Below are 12,844 nucleotides of genomic sequence, written 5' to 3' on the forward strand. Positions count from 1 at the left end.
GGGACGGGGCAGGCCGGGCCCGGGAGGAGCAGCTGCAGCGCAGACCCTCAGCCTCCCAGGAGCACCAGGGGCCCAGCAGCTGGGGGGCATCTGTGGGAGGGAGAGGAGGTCACAGGGGCCCTTTCACAGTCCCCAGGGTTTCCCCCACACACTCACAGTGCACAGAGAGGCTGAGAGAGACACTCCGGGTGCCCAGCGGGTTCTCTGCGTGGCAGGTGACTTCCCCTTCATGCTCCATCTGCACCCGGGGCAGCTCCAGGACCCCAGGGGCTGAGGACCAGGAGAGGCTCAGGGGCTGTGTCCCCCAGGCCCAGCTCAGCTTGGCTGGGGGGCTGCTGTGGGTGGCACACACCAGGCGCAGGCTCTGGCCCTCCATCATGGGCAGGGATGTGCCGTTCCCGAGGATTTCCAGGACTGGGGAGGGCAGAGGCAGAATCCATGTGCTGCTCTAACACCTGGGCCCCCAAGGGGCCATGGGAGGCCCTGGTCCCTCTGTCCCCCTCCTACCTGTCCTGTTTGCTTGGGAAACTGTCACTCTCAGGTCCTCCGGGGGATCTGCAGTGGAGATGGGAGCGGCTCTGGAGGGCTGGGGCTGCCCTCTGGGCAGAGAGGGAGGTGGTGGGAGGGGACAGCCAGCCCCTGGGTCCCCACACACTGCCCTCCCATGAGGCAGATGAGAAGCCTGGTCCTGCAGGCCTGGGGTTCCAGCCCCTCACTGCTCTGGGACCTGCCCGTCCCCGGTCCCCACCCTGCCCTCCCAGAACAGGCATCCTGGTCACTCACACTGCACGGAGAGCTCCAGGGAGCTGTGCTGGGAGCCCAGCCTGTTCTCTGCCCTGCAGGTGTAGCGCCCTGCGTCCCCAGGCCTCACCCTGGGCAGCTCCAGCTCTAGGGTTCTGGGTCCCGAGGGAGGGGACCGAGCAAGGACTCTGCCCTCCAGGTCCCAGGTCAGCGTGGCAGGGGGCCGGCTGTCAGCAGCGCAGAGGAGCCGCAGGAGCTGGCCTTTCTGGGCCTCCACACGGGAGCCATTGCCCTGGGTGTCCGGGGCTGGAGAGTCAGAGACACACGGTGAGACAGGCGGAAGAGAAGGGCTGCAGGAAGTGATCTCCCCGCCTCCTGAGCGCCCTCCCCAAGGCTTGGGCCTGCCCCACCGTGCAGGCCCTCAGTACCTGGTCCGCTGTCATGGGAAATGCTGACCACAAGGTGTTTGGGGGGATCTGTAACAAGATTGAGGCCGTCTTCAGGGGAGGATGCTCTGTTCCCCACAGAAGGAGCGCCCAGGACTCTGCACGGGCCTCCCTGACAAGGAGCCCTCTGTGCGCTGGGGCTGTGTGCACACCCGAAGCGCACGGCACACTCACAGGCCACGCGCAGTCTGACCGTCCTCTCGGAGCTCCGGCTGCTCCTGGAGAAGTCCACTCGGCAGGTGAGCTCGGCGTCCTGGTCCTGGGGTCGTGGGGTGAGGCTGAGCATGATGTAGGGGGCGTCTGCTGGTCTGGTTTCTTTAGAGTCCAGGGCGGGTGCTGCCCAGGAGATGGCAGGGACTGGGCATTGCTTGGAGCTCCAGTTGAAGACGCAGAGCACGGTCACGGGCTGTCCGGGCTCCAGGGTGTCAGGAACGAAGATATCTGGCCTCTGAGTCAGGTCTGGGAGAGGTGGGGCCACCCCAGTGGGTGCCGGTGAGGCGGCCCTGCTCAGCCCTGGCTGGGCCCCACGGTCCTCCCTGGGGCGAGAGTCACCGCACCGCGCTGAGTACCTGTCACTTCCAGCGTGAGCCTCTCGGTCTTGAAACTGTATTTCACCTTCTTTCCTGTCTCCACCCGGAAGAAGTACGTTCCCCCGTCACTCCACCACGCCGCTCTGATCAGAAGGGCGCAGTTCTTCTCGAGGGGCTTGCCCACGAGCTGGAACCGGTCCTGGGTGTGCCACCACACATTTCTGTTTGGGTTGTTCGTGGCCACAGGGGACCCCTTTTCCACCTCGGCGCCTTCTTTGAACCAGTAGCCGTAGACCGGGTCAGAGTCCCAGCCGTCGCTGGGGTAGGAGAAGGAGCAGGGCACGAGGATGCACAGGCCCTCCTGCACCGTCACCTGCCTCTCCACCTGCAGCCAGTACCCTGGCTGCTGAGCCCAGGACCCTGAGGGAGACAGAGGCTCAGCCTGCAGCCCCCCAGCGCCCCCCATCCCCGGCCCAAGGCCCACTCACCGCGCAGCGGCAGGGACAGCAGGGACAGCAGGAGCAGCATGGTCTGGGTCTACCTGGACCTGCCGGGCGTGAGCTCACTCTGCAGTTGCGATGTGGCTGAGGGCAGCGCACAGAAGGGGAAGCTGGGGCGGAAGCCGGCCCTGGGGGCTCAGGCGTGAAATGAGCCGCTGACAGGAGGCCCCTGGACCCAGGACTCACGGTCCCTTCTCTCCAGTCCCCACCCACCCTGCCCACCTGTCCTCGCCATCTTGTGGCGGGCAGGGCCGCCTGGCTTTTTTCCACAGCCACCCCTGGAGGAGGGACGGGGAGGACCCGTGTCTCGTCCCTTGGGGCCTGGCTGTGGCGAGGAATGGCGGCTGGGAACGTCCCTCTGCCCCGGGTCACTGAAGAAGCAGAAGTGAAAGTCCGCAGAGAGCACATTTTCTGGGGGTCCCGTGGGGTGGAGGGTGGAGGGGGAGGAGGGGCTGGTCCTGTCGCAGGAGAAGGCAGAAGGCCTGGGGGTGTTGGGTTTCAGATTTTAAAAGTGAATCCGCCTTTTCTTTCTTGGTATAGGAATATGTGAAGGATTCTACGGCGCCTACTTATGTTAATATTTTTTGTTTTGCCGGCGATTTACCTCAGTGGTGCCGCCACCTGTCTCTCAAGCACAAGGTCCCAAGTTCAATCCCTGGTACCAAAAAAAAAAAATTTTTTTTTTAAATTATAAAGTCAAAGTTAAGTAATGCGTTGAATTTTTTTTAAAAAAGAAATTATTCTAAATCTGGCAACCCTAGCATGGTGTCCGCCCCGCCCTTTCTCTTCTGAGGGGAGGCAGTGACCTTCAGTGCCCTAGAAGCTCCGCCTGCCCCGGCATAGGTGGGTGGAGGTGTGACGAAGAGCTGGGACATCATTACTCCAGGGAGGACAGGCCGGGACAGTGGCCCTCAATACGCAAAACAGGGATTCGTGCCGACTCAGGCAGGTTTGACCTCTTGGGGGAACCAAGGCAGGTGGTGCCTTTGGGCCTCCTGAGGGAGCCATGGGTGGTTCTGAGCAGGGCAGGAATGGAGTCCTGTCTGGGTTACAGAGAGCTCCCCCTGGCTCCGAGCAGGGGAGAGGTCATGACCACAGGGCCGCTGGGTCAGAAGGGAGCTGGAGCAGGTCCTGGCGAGAAAGGCCAAGGCCCTGACGGAGGAGGAAGGGATTAGAGACATCAGAGTCCCGAACTCACTGACTCGTGGTGTTTGGTGGCACCCAGAGGTCTAAAGAGGCTTCCAGGGTGTGGACTTTAGTAGCTCAGGGGGAGGGGAGGGCTCCCAAAGAGGGGAAGGGCCCGTTGTGGGAACTGATGCGCTGCGGCTTCTTGATGAGTGAGACGGTGCTGTCAGAGGGATGCTAGAGAATCAGGAGGCAAGGAGCCGCAGCAGCAGAGGGAAAAGACAGATCGGAAGCCAGAAGCTCCTGGAGGTGAGTGGCACTGTCCTAGGAGCTCACAGTGACAGGAGAGGGCGTCACCCAGCAGCAGGACAGAAACACCCACCCCTCCACAGCGCCAGTAGGTGAGGCCCCTCCTACCTGTGCTGTTGGCCCTGAAGACGTGGATGGACAAGTTCTCCGGGGCATCGGGAACAGAAAGTCGCTGATCCATGGGTGGTGGCCACAAGCAGCTTGCAGGCCTATGTGTCTCATCTGACCCCGCCGCACCTCCAATCCTGGCCGGCACTCACAGGCCACGCTGAGCTGGACGGTCCTCTCCACGGCCACACTGACCCCAGGGAAGGTCACTCTGCAGGTGAGGTTGCTGCCGTGGTGACGAGGCTCTGGGGTGATGGTGAGCACGGAAGAGCGGGGAGTCTCGGGGCCCAGGGTAGACGTGAGGTTCGCCCCAGTCCAGGAGAAGGCGGGCGGCGTCCCCTGCTCACAAGGCCACGGCACTGCACAGGTTATGTTCCCAGGGAGGCCAGACTCCAGGGTCCCCGCGATGTGGACGTCAGGGGTCTCTGTCAGAGCAGAGGAGGATCGAGACACCGCAGCCCTGGGGGACCCCAAGTGTGGCCCCGAGGGCACCGCTGTCCCGCTGTCATCGCCCCGGCCGGCCCCTCTGCCCCAGTCCTTCCGCACCCCCGTGAGGAGCAGGGGACCCGTCCCGCCCTGCTCCGCCCCTTGGCCCATCTTAAGCTCACTCCTCACCCGTCACAAACACACAGAGGTGGTCCCATCTGTAATTGTATTTCACATCATCCCCTCTCTCCACCCTGAAGAAGTAGACTCCTGTGTCCGTTTTCCTTGCGTCTTTGATGCGCAGGGAGCAGTTGTAGGACCTGGGGTCTCCGAGGAGGTGGAACCGGCCCTCGGTCTCTTTCAGCGCTTCACGGGATGGGTGATTTGTGGCCCCTGGAGGATCCCGGTCATAACGAGCCTCCTTCTTGAACCAGGAGCCCCAGGCCGGGGGAAAGTTGCTCCAGAACCTCCAGGGGCAGTAGACTCTGCAGGGTATGAAGACGCTGTGTCCCTCCTGCACCGGCACGGACTTGGGCGCTGTCAGCTGGTATCCGGAGAATGAGCCAGAGACCCTGCGGGAAAGGAGGGTCAGCTCTGTGCAGCCCCCAAGGCCCCTCGCCCGAGCCCACTCACCTGCCCACCGCAGGGGCGGCAGCAGCCGCAGCAGCATCTCAGCGCTGAAGGCTCCAGGCTCCTGTGAGTGAGCAGAGAGGGACCTGTGTGACCCCTGGAAGTCAGGGAGAAGCACGAGACCTCAGTGGCTCACAGAAGAGGAGCTCGGACCTACATGGGATTGGGTTTTATCCTCCATCAGAAAGGACCGAAACCACAAAAGTGCTACTCAGAGAGCAGGAAAGAATGAGAGGCCACCTCGTGTCCCCAGCTCGAGCACTTCCTTCAGATTCTAGGCCTGGACCAGGACCCTGGGGGCATCTCAGGAAGGTGGCACAGGCGAAAGTCCACGGTCCTCCCACTCCGAGGTGCTTTTCTGGTCGTGGTTGTTTGTTTGCACCAGGAGCTGGGCGCCTCCTGCCTGGCTGAGGACAGTCGGCTCTCTCTAGGTTCTGAAGGGGTTGGGCCCTGCAGGACTCAGGGCTTAGCGGGGCCTGTGTGAGCGAGAGCGGGGAGAGGTCCTAGGAGAACAGAAGGCAGCGTCTGCTCACTGACTCGTGCATCCACTCAGCCAACCTCCAGTGAGCTGCAGGATTGGTGGGGCTGGAGATAAGCAGGGACAGCACTGCTGTGGCCCCTGCCCCGAGATGCTGAGCTTCAGGACCTCACCAGATGCACGAGCTGCCCATGAGCTTGCCATGGTGACACAGTAGCTATTTTGACTAATTCTCCATGTGGAATTGTTTCTCTGTCATCTACTGCTCTGGTTTCCAGAGTGTCAGTGACACTTCCAGAGTAAGAGTCACGCGGCACCCTCCTGAAAATGGACACTTTTCTTTTTCTTTTTTTAAGGCAGCATCTCACTATGTAGTTCAGGCTGGTCTTGAACTCTTTAGGTAGCCTAAACTGGCCTCAAACTAACAGTGATCCTCCTGCCTCAGCCTCCTGAGTGCTGGGGTCATAGGTGTGCACCATCACACCCAGCAGGACATATGTTCTTAATCGTAGATGAAACTTCTCCACTTTCCTGCAGTGTAAACTGTGGTGATTTCCGGTCTGACCCCATTTTACAGATGACCCCTTCCTTTCCTGTGGTAAATCTGCTTCCTACATTTTTTTTTTTTTTTTTTTTTTTTTTTTTTTTTTTATTTTCTTTTCTCCTTTTTTTTTTTTTTTTTTTTTTTTTTTTTTGGTATTGGAACTCCAACTAAGTGTAGGCGGCAGCACCACTGAGCTAAACCCCCAGCCTTCCCACAGTTTTTTGCGCCTCAGAAGACATATTTTCAACCGATATGAGGTGATTGTACGAATTCTTTTTGGTTTGGTTCATGTCATTTTCCATCTTACTCGGTGCAGTCTTTACAGTGTGGCTTTGCCGACGGTCATCGCGTGTTTGGGGTCATCGTGTGCTGGGGTGTGTGAATCACTCTGTTCCTTTTGATTACTGAAGGTATCACACTGTTCCCATGAACCATCTTTTTGTATACGCTGACAGGCCGAGGAGCATTTGGATTGTTTTCAGGTTTTGGTGACGGAAATAAAGCTGCCATAAATATACCACGCAGGCTTTTGTGTGGATGCATTTGGATTTCACTTGGGTGAATACTTCTCTTGGGGTTGCCTGAAATATGGCGAGTGTAAGCCTACGTGTATATGAAGTTTCCAAACTCTTCTCCAAAGTGATTGCACCATTTTGTATTCTCCTAACACTCTGTGTGCTCCCTGTACTTGCTTCTTTGGCATTTGGCATTATCAGGGCTTTTAAATTCCATTTTTGTTCTTTACCATCCGAATAAACATGTGCCGCTACCCTGTGATGTCTGACTTGTGACTCCACAATGGTAAATGATGTTGAATGTGATTTTGTCTTGTTATTAGTCATCCCTTTTTTCCTCTGGTGACATAGACCGTCAAGTACATGGTGACTTTCGTGGGCACTGTGGCAAAATGGATGGAAAGTGTTTGCCATTCTAATCATTTTAAATGTACGGGTTAGCGCCATTAACGACCTATGCGGCCACCACCACGCTCCATCTCCAGAACCCCTCTCATCTTACCCGAGAGGAACTCCGTGCCCTTAAAAGATATCGGTCCATCTTCCCTGCCCCGACAACACGCGCTGAACTTCCTCTGTCGAAAAATTTGCCCAGTCCTAAGTGTCTCCCGTGAAGACTTCTCTGTCCTTTTGTGACCAGCTTTTTGCACGTACTGGGGTCCTCGATGTAGCTCATGCTGAATAACATTGCACGACACGTTTTGTTTACCTGTGCATCTATGGATGGACACTTTGGTCGCTCTCCGCTTTTAGCTGTTGTGTGAACAGCGCTGCTCTGATCAGAGATGCACAAAAATCGCACCTCTTCTTATCGGTTCTTTGAGGTCTGTGGTGACAACTGCTTGATCATGTGATCGTTCTATGTCTAATCTTTTCGGGAACCATCATCCTGTTTCCTTAGCAGTTGTACAATTTCACATTCTCAGCAAGAATGCTGAGTTCCAGTTCCTTCTTATCCCCCTCAGCACTTGCAGTTTCTCATTTTTCAAAATAACAACATTGGCAATGGGTGTAAAGTGGAATCTCATTTTTATTGCATATATTTTGGGTGACATGATATTTTATATCGCAGATCCGATTTGCGTTTTTCTAGTAATTAGTGATGCTGAACGTTTTGTCACGTGCCTAATGATCATTTATTTGTGTCCTCGGAAACATGTCTGTTCAATCACACTGTCCTTTTGTTGTTGTTGTTTTCTGAGACAGGGTCTCACTCTGTAGTTGAGACTGACCTGAGACTCACTGTGTAGCCCAGGCTGGTCTGAACTCACAGTGATTCTCCTGCCTCAGCCTTCCAAGTGCTGGGATTATAGGTATGCGCCACCACGCCCGGCTTGTCCTTTACGATTCTCCTTCCTGCCTCAGCCTTCCAAGTGCTGGGATTATAGGTATGCGCCACCACGCCCGGCTTGTCCTTTTCTAAACATGCATTTTTATTTCTTTTCTTGTCCTGAAAAAACTGGGATGTTTTTCATTTTCTTGTTTTTCAGATTGTTTTTCTTTTTTGTGGTACCGGGAATCAAACTTGGGACCTTGCTCTTGCAAGGCAGGCAGTGGAACCACTGAGCCAAATCCCTGGCTCTACAGATTGTTTTTCTTTTGAAAGTCTTTGATACACTCCAGATACAAGATATCCCCTATTTAGAGATATTTCCTCTGGGCCGGGGATTTAGCTCAGCGGTTCGGTGGCCTGCCTTGCAAGCACAAGGACCCGAGTTCAATCCCAAGTACCAAAACAAAAATATAGATGTTTCCTCGTCATGTGTGCATTTTCTCTTTCAGGGCACAAGGCCCCTGGTCTCCAAATGTGTGCTACACATGACAACACCGCCCCCTGTGTGAGGGTGCAGAGGAGCAGAGCACAGATGACGACAGGGGTCAAGGTCTGGGGCACTTGGGGGCTCAGGGGGCCACGTGGCTGTTCAGGGGTCAGAACAGAGCCCAGAGGAACCCAAGCCTTAGCGGCCAGAGCTGTGGGTGCCGCTTGTATCTTTGCAGATGTGACGGGGCTCAGGGTCTGAGCCAGAGAGGATCACCTAGGGACATCCAGTTGGCTCCTTGGTCCGGTCACAAGTGGCCTTGTACGGGGTGAGCGTGCACAGGGAAGAGGATGGGACCGCATGAACGCAGAGGCAGGGGCTGGTGTGACACGGCCAGAAGCCTCGACGTTCTTGGAGAAGCCAGTGTTGGGCCCTGGCCCTCAGGTCCTTGCACCGGGTGCTGCCCCAGGGACACTTAGGTTCGGGCCCTGGAGGAAACGATTCCAGCTCTTTGCCATCCAGAACTGTGAGGGAATAAGTGTCTTTGTGTCAGACACCAGCTGTGTGACAGTGGCTTCCGTGGCCGCTGGAGATGATGGACAGGAATCGTGGAGCAGCTGCTGGAAACTGCAGAGAAGAATCAGGGAAGGAGCCTCTCTGCCCCACAGCCGTCTCTCTGTCCTCTTCACAACCACGGTTTCACAAGGTTGCTCCCTTCCCCCAGTTTTTCCAAACTTTCCCCCGTTCTTCACACCCTCCCCGTCAGTCCATTACAGCTGTTGCGGTCGGGGATCCTCCACCAAATACCATCAAAGTGGACAAAAGGCTCAAATGTCAGTCCTGAGGCCGTGGAAGCCACTGGAGGACAGACAGGGAGGGGGACACAGCCTCACGGAGAGGATGCAGGCATAGGGGAGATTAGAAACCCAGAAGCACGGGTAATAGAAGCTAAGCTAGACCAAAATGAGAATCTCCAGCACAGAAAAATAAGTAATCAGTCAGGGGAAGAGGTCAATAATGGGAAGGGAGAAAATATTCACAAACCACACAGTGGGCGACGGCTTAAGATCCAGAACACCGAGGAGCACACAAATCTCATAGCGAGAAAACAAAGAGCTCCACGGAAGATCGGCAGAGACCCGAATGTAGCTTTCTCGAAAGCGCTCCGTGTGGGCAGCAGAGGTATTACAGATGCTCAGCCTCGCGTGTCAGTGGGAAAATTAAAGGGAACAGTACAGCCCCTGTAGAAAACAGTAAGGAGATTTCTCAAAAACGTAAAAATAGCGCAGTCATGTGGTCCCCCAACTCCGTTTTTTGGTGTAGACGGACAAGAAAACGAGAGCAGAATCTCAGAGAGAGCTCTTTCCTACATCCATTATTATTCCTGCGTCCACTGCAGACCACGACAGCTAAGCCATGGAATCAACTACACGCCCATGAGTGAGTGATGGGGCACACGCGCGGCACACACGCACACACGTGCACTCACACACGTGTGCACACTCACACTCATGCAGGGTGACTATGCATCCACACAAAAGGACCTCCTATCCTTTGCAAAAACATCGGTGACCTCGGAGAACATCATGCTGTGTGAAATAATCCAGGCATAGAGAGACAAATTTCACATGGTATCATTTTATTTTAAATCTGAAAAATTCAAACTCAGAGCAGCAGCAGGGCAAAGGTGCAGGCCAGAGCATGGTGAGAGGTCGGTGCAGGGAGCAAAGCTAGGATTTAACCGGAGGAGCGAGTCCCTGGAGCTGCTCAGCATGCTGAGGACAGGAGTCTTTCGGAATCGTCCGGGACTGGATTGCAAAAGTTGTCATCACGAAGCGATACAAGAAAACAGTGCTGGGTGTAAAGCAGTCTTCTCACAGATGGGAGGGTGCTATTTCTAAATGCAGAGGTGTCCATAAATATGTGAAGTAATTCCTCTTGCTTAGCCTGCTTTAATTTCATAGTGCAAATGCATTTTGTAGGGATACCAGAATTATATATCACTTCTGTTCTCATAAGGTGCAGAGGGAATACCTCTATCAGATGGCACCACACAAGAGACACAGAAAATTTTAATTTTTCCATTATGCCCAGATGAGCAGAAACTATGTCTTGAGAATATTCAAAGGTGACCCACAGTAAACCATTAGGCCTCATAAGCAGAAAGCCGCCCTTGCGAAGGTCACCAGTAATGCGTTTCCCTTCCCCGCACGTGCTCACCTTTCTTGCCTTCTCCCCTGGCTTCCCTGCAACCCAGCTGTGCTCCGTGACGCGTGGCCTGGACCCCTCTCTCCCCCTGTTGTACCTGCTTTTCCACGGAGCGGGACTCAGCCTCGGGGGCTGGCTCGGGACGTGTTCTGCCGTCGGCCTTGCTGTCCTCCTCACCTTACTGACCACGCCCAGGAGAACCCCGCCAGCCAACCCTTCACGTGCATCAGACTCATCCCCAGCCCTCCCACCGCCCGCCTCCTGCCCTCTCACCTCCTTGTGAGCTCCCATCTCCCCTTCCCTTGGCCCAGTTGGGACCGATCTTGAGAGTTCCCTGCAGGCCCACGTGTTGAACACTTGGTCCCCAGACTGGTGCTACTGGAAGGTGGCGGAACCCTTGGGAGGTGGAGCCACCGAAAACAGCTGAAGACCTTGGGGGCGGCCCTTGAAGGCTATCTGGGATCTCAGCCTCTTCTTGCTTCCTGGTTGCCATGGGATGGACACTTCCTCCACCGTGCTCTCCCATGGCCAAAACAGGGTCGAAGGCCATGGAAGGAAACTTCCAGATCTGCACGTTGAAATAAACTTTCCTGGTGGCACCAATTTAGGTCACTGGAAGCGCAGCCTTGCAGGGGACACCGGAATGCGGTGCCTTCCTATCTCTTACTGCTCCTCGGCTGCTAAGAGGTGAATGGACCCCAGTCACGTGCTGACCCCTCGATGCACCATGGCATTGTTAGCGGCCCGGTGGGAGGATTCCGTGGTCCTTCTGTTCCCGATGAAGGAATTTAGCCAAGACACAGTGAAGGCACAATTATTACAAAGAATGAAAGCACAGCAGTGCAAGGTAAATGTGTACCTTAAGGGCAAGTGTGGGCAAAAGCCAGGGGACAGTCGTGCACAGTGGCATTCTGTGCCCAGGACAGTGCCTCCTGGGCTTAGCAACGACCATGATTATTACTGCTCGGTTTCCATGCTGACCGTGCTGCTTTCGTCTTAGACGTCACCTTGGAATGTCACTAGGAATGCTGGACGTCTGGCTGGCTGATGTTAAGCATAAACCACCCTGTAGAGCTGGCTGGCCATGAGGCCTCAATGTGCTGTGAAGGGCTTATGATCCAACAGCGAACCAGGAACATATCATCTGCTGAGGTCTTTATTTAACTATAATTGGCAAAGCATATCTTTTTGGTCCTCCTGGTCCCTCAGGGCCATTGATGCCTAACCACTGCCTAACAGCACCTTGGGCCCAAAGCAGTGGGGCCAAGTGACCGTGGACTCAAACCTCTGAAACCATGGGCTGAAATGAACTCTCCACCCTCGTAAGCTGTTTATCTCGGGTGTTTTGTCACAGTGGTGGAAAGATTACAAACACACCCTTCTCTCTGTTGCTGCCAGAACCTGCCCTGGCCCGTTGTGATCAGGCAGCTCTGGGGATCCTGGTGAAGTGAGCCCAGCCAGGGCTCGGCCTCCGCAGTGGGTGCTGCCTCACCCCACGCCTCGTCCTTGCTGCTTCCTTTCCCGCCTTCCTCTCCCCTAAAGCACAGGCCCTTGCCCACAGGACGCACTGGGCCTGGTCTGGCCAATGGCCCTCGCTGCTCCCCTCTCCCTCTTCCTGAGCAAATTCTCCTTAGTAAAACACAGACCTTGCTTGAGGGCAAACATCACCCCTCACTCCGTCAGGCACAGGGATGGCCCTGTGGTACTGATCCTCTCCCTGCACGATTTCTCTAGACGCCTATCCACCCGCGCTGGCTCCTCGTTGGCCGTTTTTTCCCTTTTACTCCTGTTCCTCTTATCTCCAGAGTGACAGCTTCTCAATGACAATGATTGTGTTGCTCCGGGTGCTGAGGCATCACTGGCACCATGAAAGCACTGGCACGTGGCAGGAGCCCAGCGTCGGTCACCAAAGTAGTTCATAAGTAGCAGAGAATTCCTCCACCCAGAGTCACACCCGAGGATTGTGCACTCACTCACACACACACACGCACACACACGCACACACACACACATGCAGTGTCAGGTCCAGGAGGGCCTGGCCGGTGGCTGTGGGGATGAAAGCTCCATCCAGCAGGGAGAGGAGGCTCGGAGCGGGGCACAGGCCGTGCAAGGCTTGGTCCAAGAATGGCATCTACTTGTCCCTTTCCGTGGCGGAAGCGGACTCCGTCTGCAAACACGTCCCGGAAGCTGTTCTGGGAGAGATGAGGCAGCAGCGAGTGAGGTGGGCTCAGTGGACAGGGAAGAGGTGAGGACTGAGAATGAGCAGGGCTGGGATGGAGCAAGGGAACCAAGGGGAGCGAGGCTCAGCGGAGAAGAAGGAGCAGCCACTACGGATGGGGTGGGGCAGGCGGACACAGTGCACGGGGGAGAACTGCACGCTGCTCCTGCTTAGAGAGGGGCCGCTCGGCCAGGAGCACCACGGGGACCCTGGCCAAAAAGAACGGGGCGCAGGGTGGTGCTGGGCAGCTCTCCTGTGGCCATGAGCCGGGCATCCTGGGGACACCACAGGGGGCGATCCCGGGGG

The 12,844-nt window shown here is 56.0% G+C and overlaps 2 protein-coding genes across 5 annotated transcripts in view; both read right to left on the reverse strand.

Annotated features, from left to right (window-relative positions):
• Positions 1-2,593, reverse strand: part of Siglec10 (sialic acid binding Ig like lectin 10) — a 7,632-nt gene extending 5,039 nt beyond the window's left edge. The window contains exons 1-9 of one of the 4 annotated variants that reach the window (XM_033765911.1): positions 2,440-2,592; positions 2,206-2,301; positions 1,757-2,137; positions 1,362-1,646; positions 1,170-1,217; positions 784-1,047; positions 508-555; positions 157-414; positions 39-90 (exon numbers count right to left, since the gene is read on the reverse strand). In XM_033765911.1, coding sequence (XP_033621802.1) covers positions 39-90; positions 157-414; positions 508-555; positions 784-1,047; positions 1,170-1,217; positions 1,362-1,646; positions 1,757-2,137; positions 2,206-2,245 — 1,376 coding nt within the window. In that variant the 5' untranslated portion in view covers positions 2,246-2,301; positions 2,440-2,592. Of the gene's footprint in view, positions 1-5; positions 91-156; positions 415-507; positions 556-783; positions 1,048-1,169; positions 1,218-1,361; positions 1,647-1,756; positions 2,138-2,205 lie in introns of all 4 variants that reach the window. The other 3 variants (XM_010615672.3, XM_033765910.1, XM_010615670.3) reach the window with 3 other exon arrangements.
• Positions 2,594-3,480: 887 nt separating this feature from the next.
• Positions 3,481-4,910, reverse strand: LOC104856327 (myeloid cell surface antigen CD33). The gene is made up of 3 exons (XM_019206253.2): positions 4,375-4,910; positions 3,725-4,184; positions 3,481-3,565 (listed from the first exon to the last, which is right to left on the reverse strand). The coding sequence occupies exons 1-3, from the start codon at positions 4,853-4,855 to the stop codon at positions 3,481-3,483; spliced, it is 1,026 nt and encodes a 341-aa protein (XP_019061798.1). The 5' UTR covers positions 4,856-4,910.
• Between the last annotated feature and the right edge of the window lie 7,934 nt (positions 4,911-12,844).

Source organism: Fukomys damarensis, unplaced genomic scaffold (assembly GCF_012274545.1).
Source record: "Fukomys damarensis isolate Sample0158 unplaced genomic scaffold, DMR_v1.0_HiC HiC_scaffold_19, whole genome shotgun sequence".
NCBI lineage: Eukaryota > Metazoa > Chordata > Mammalia > Rodentia > Bathyergidae > Fukomys > Fukomys damarensis.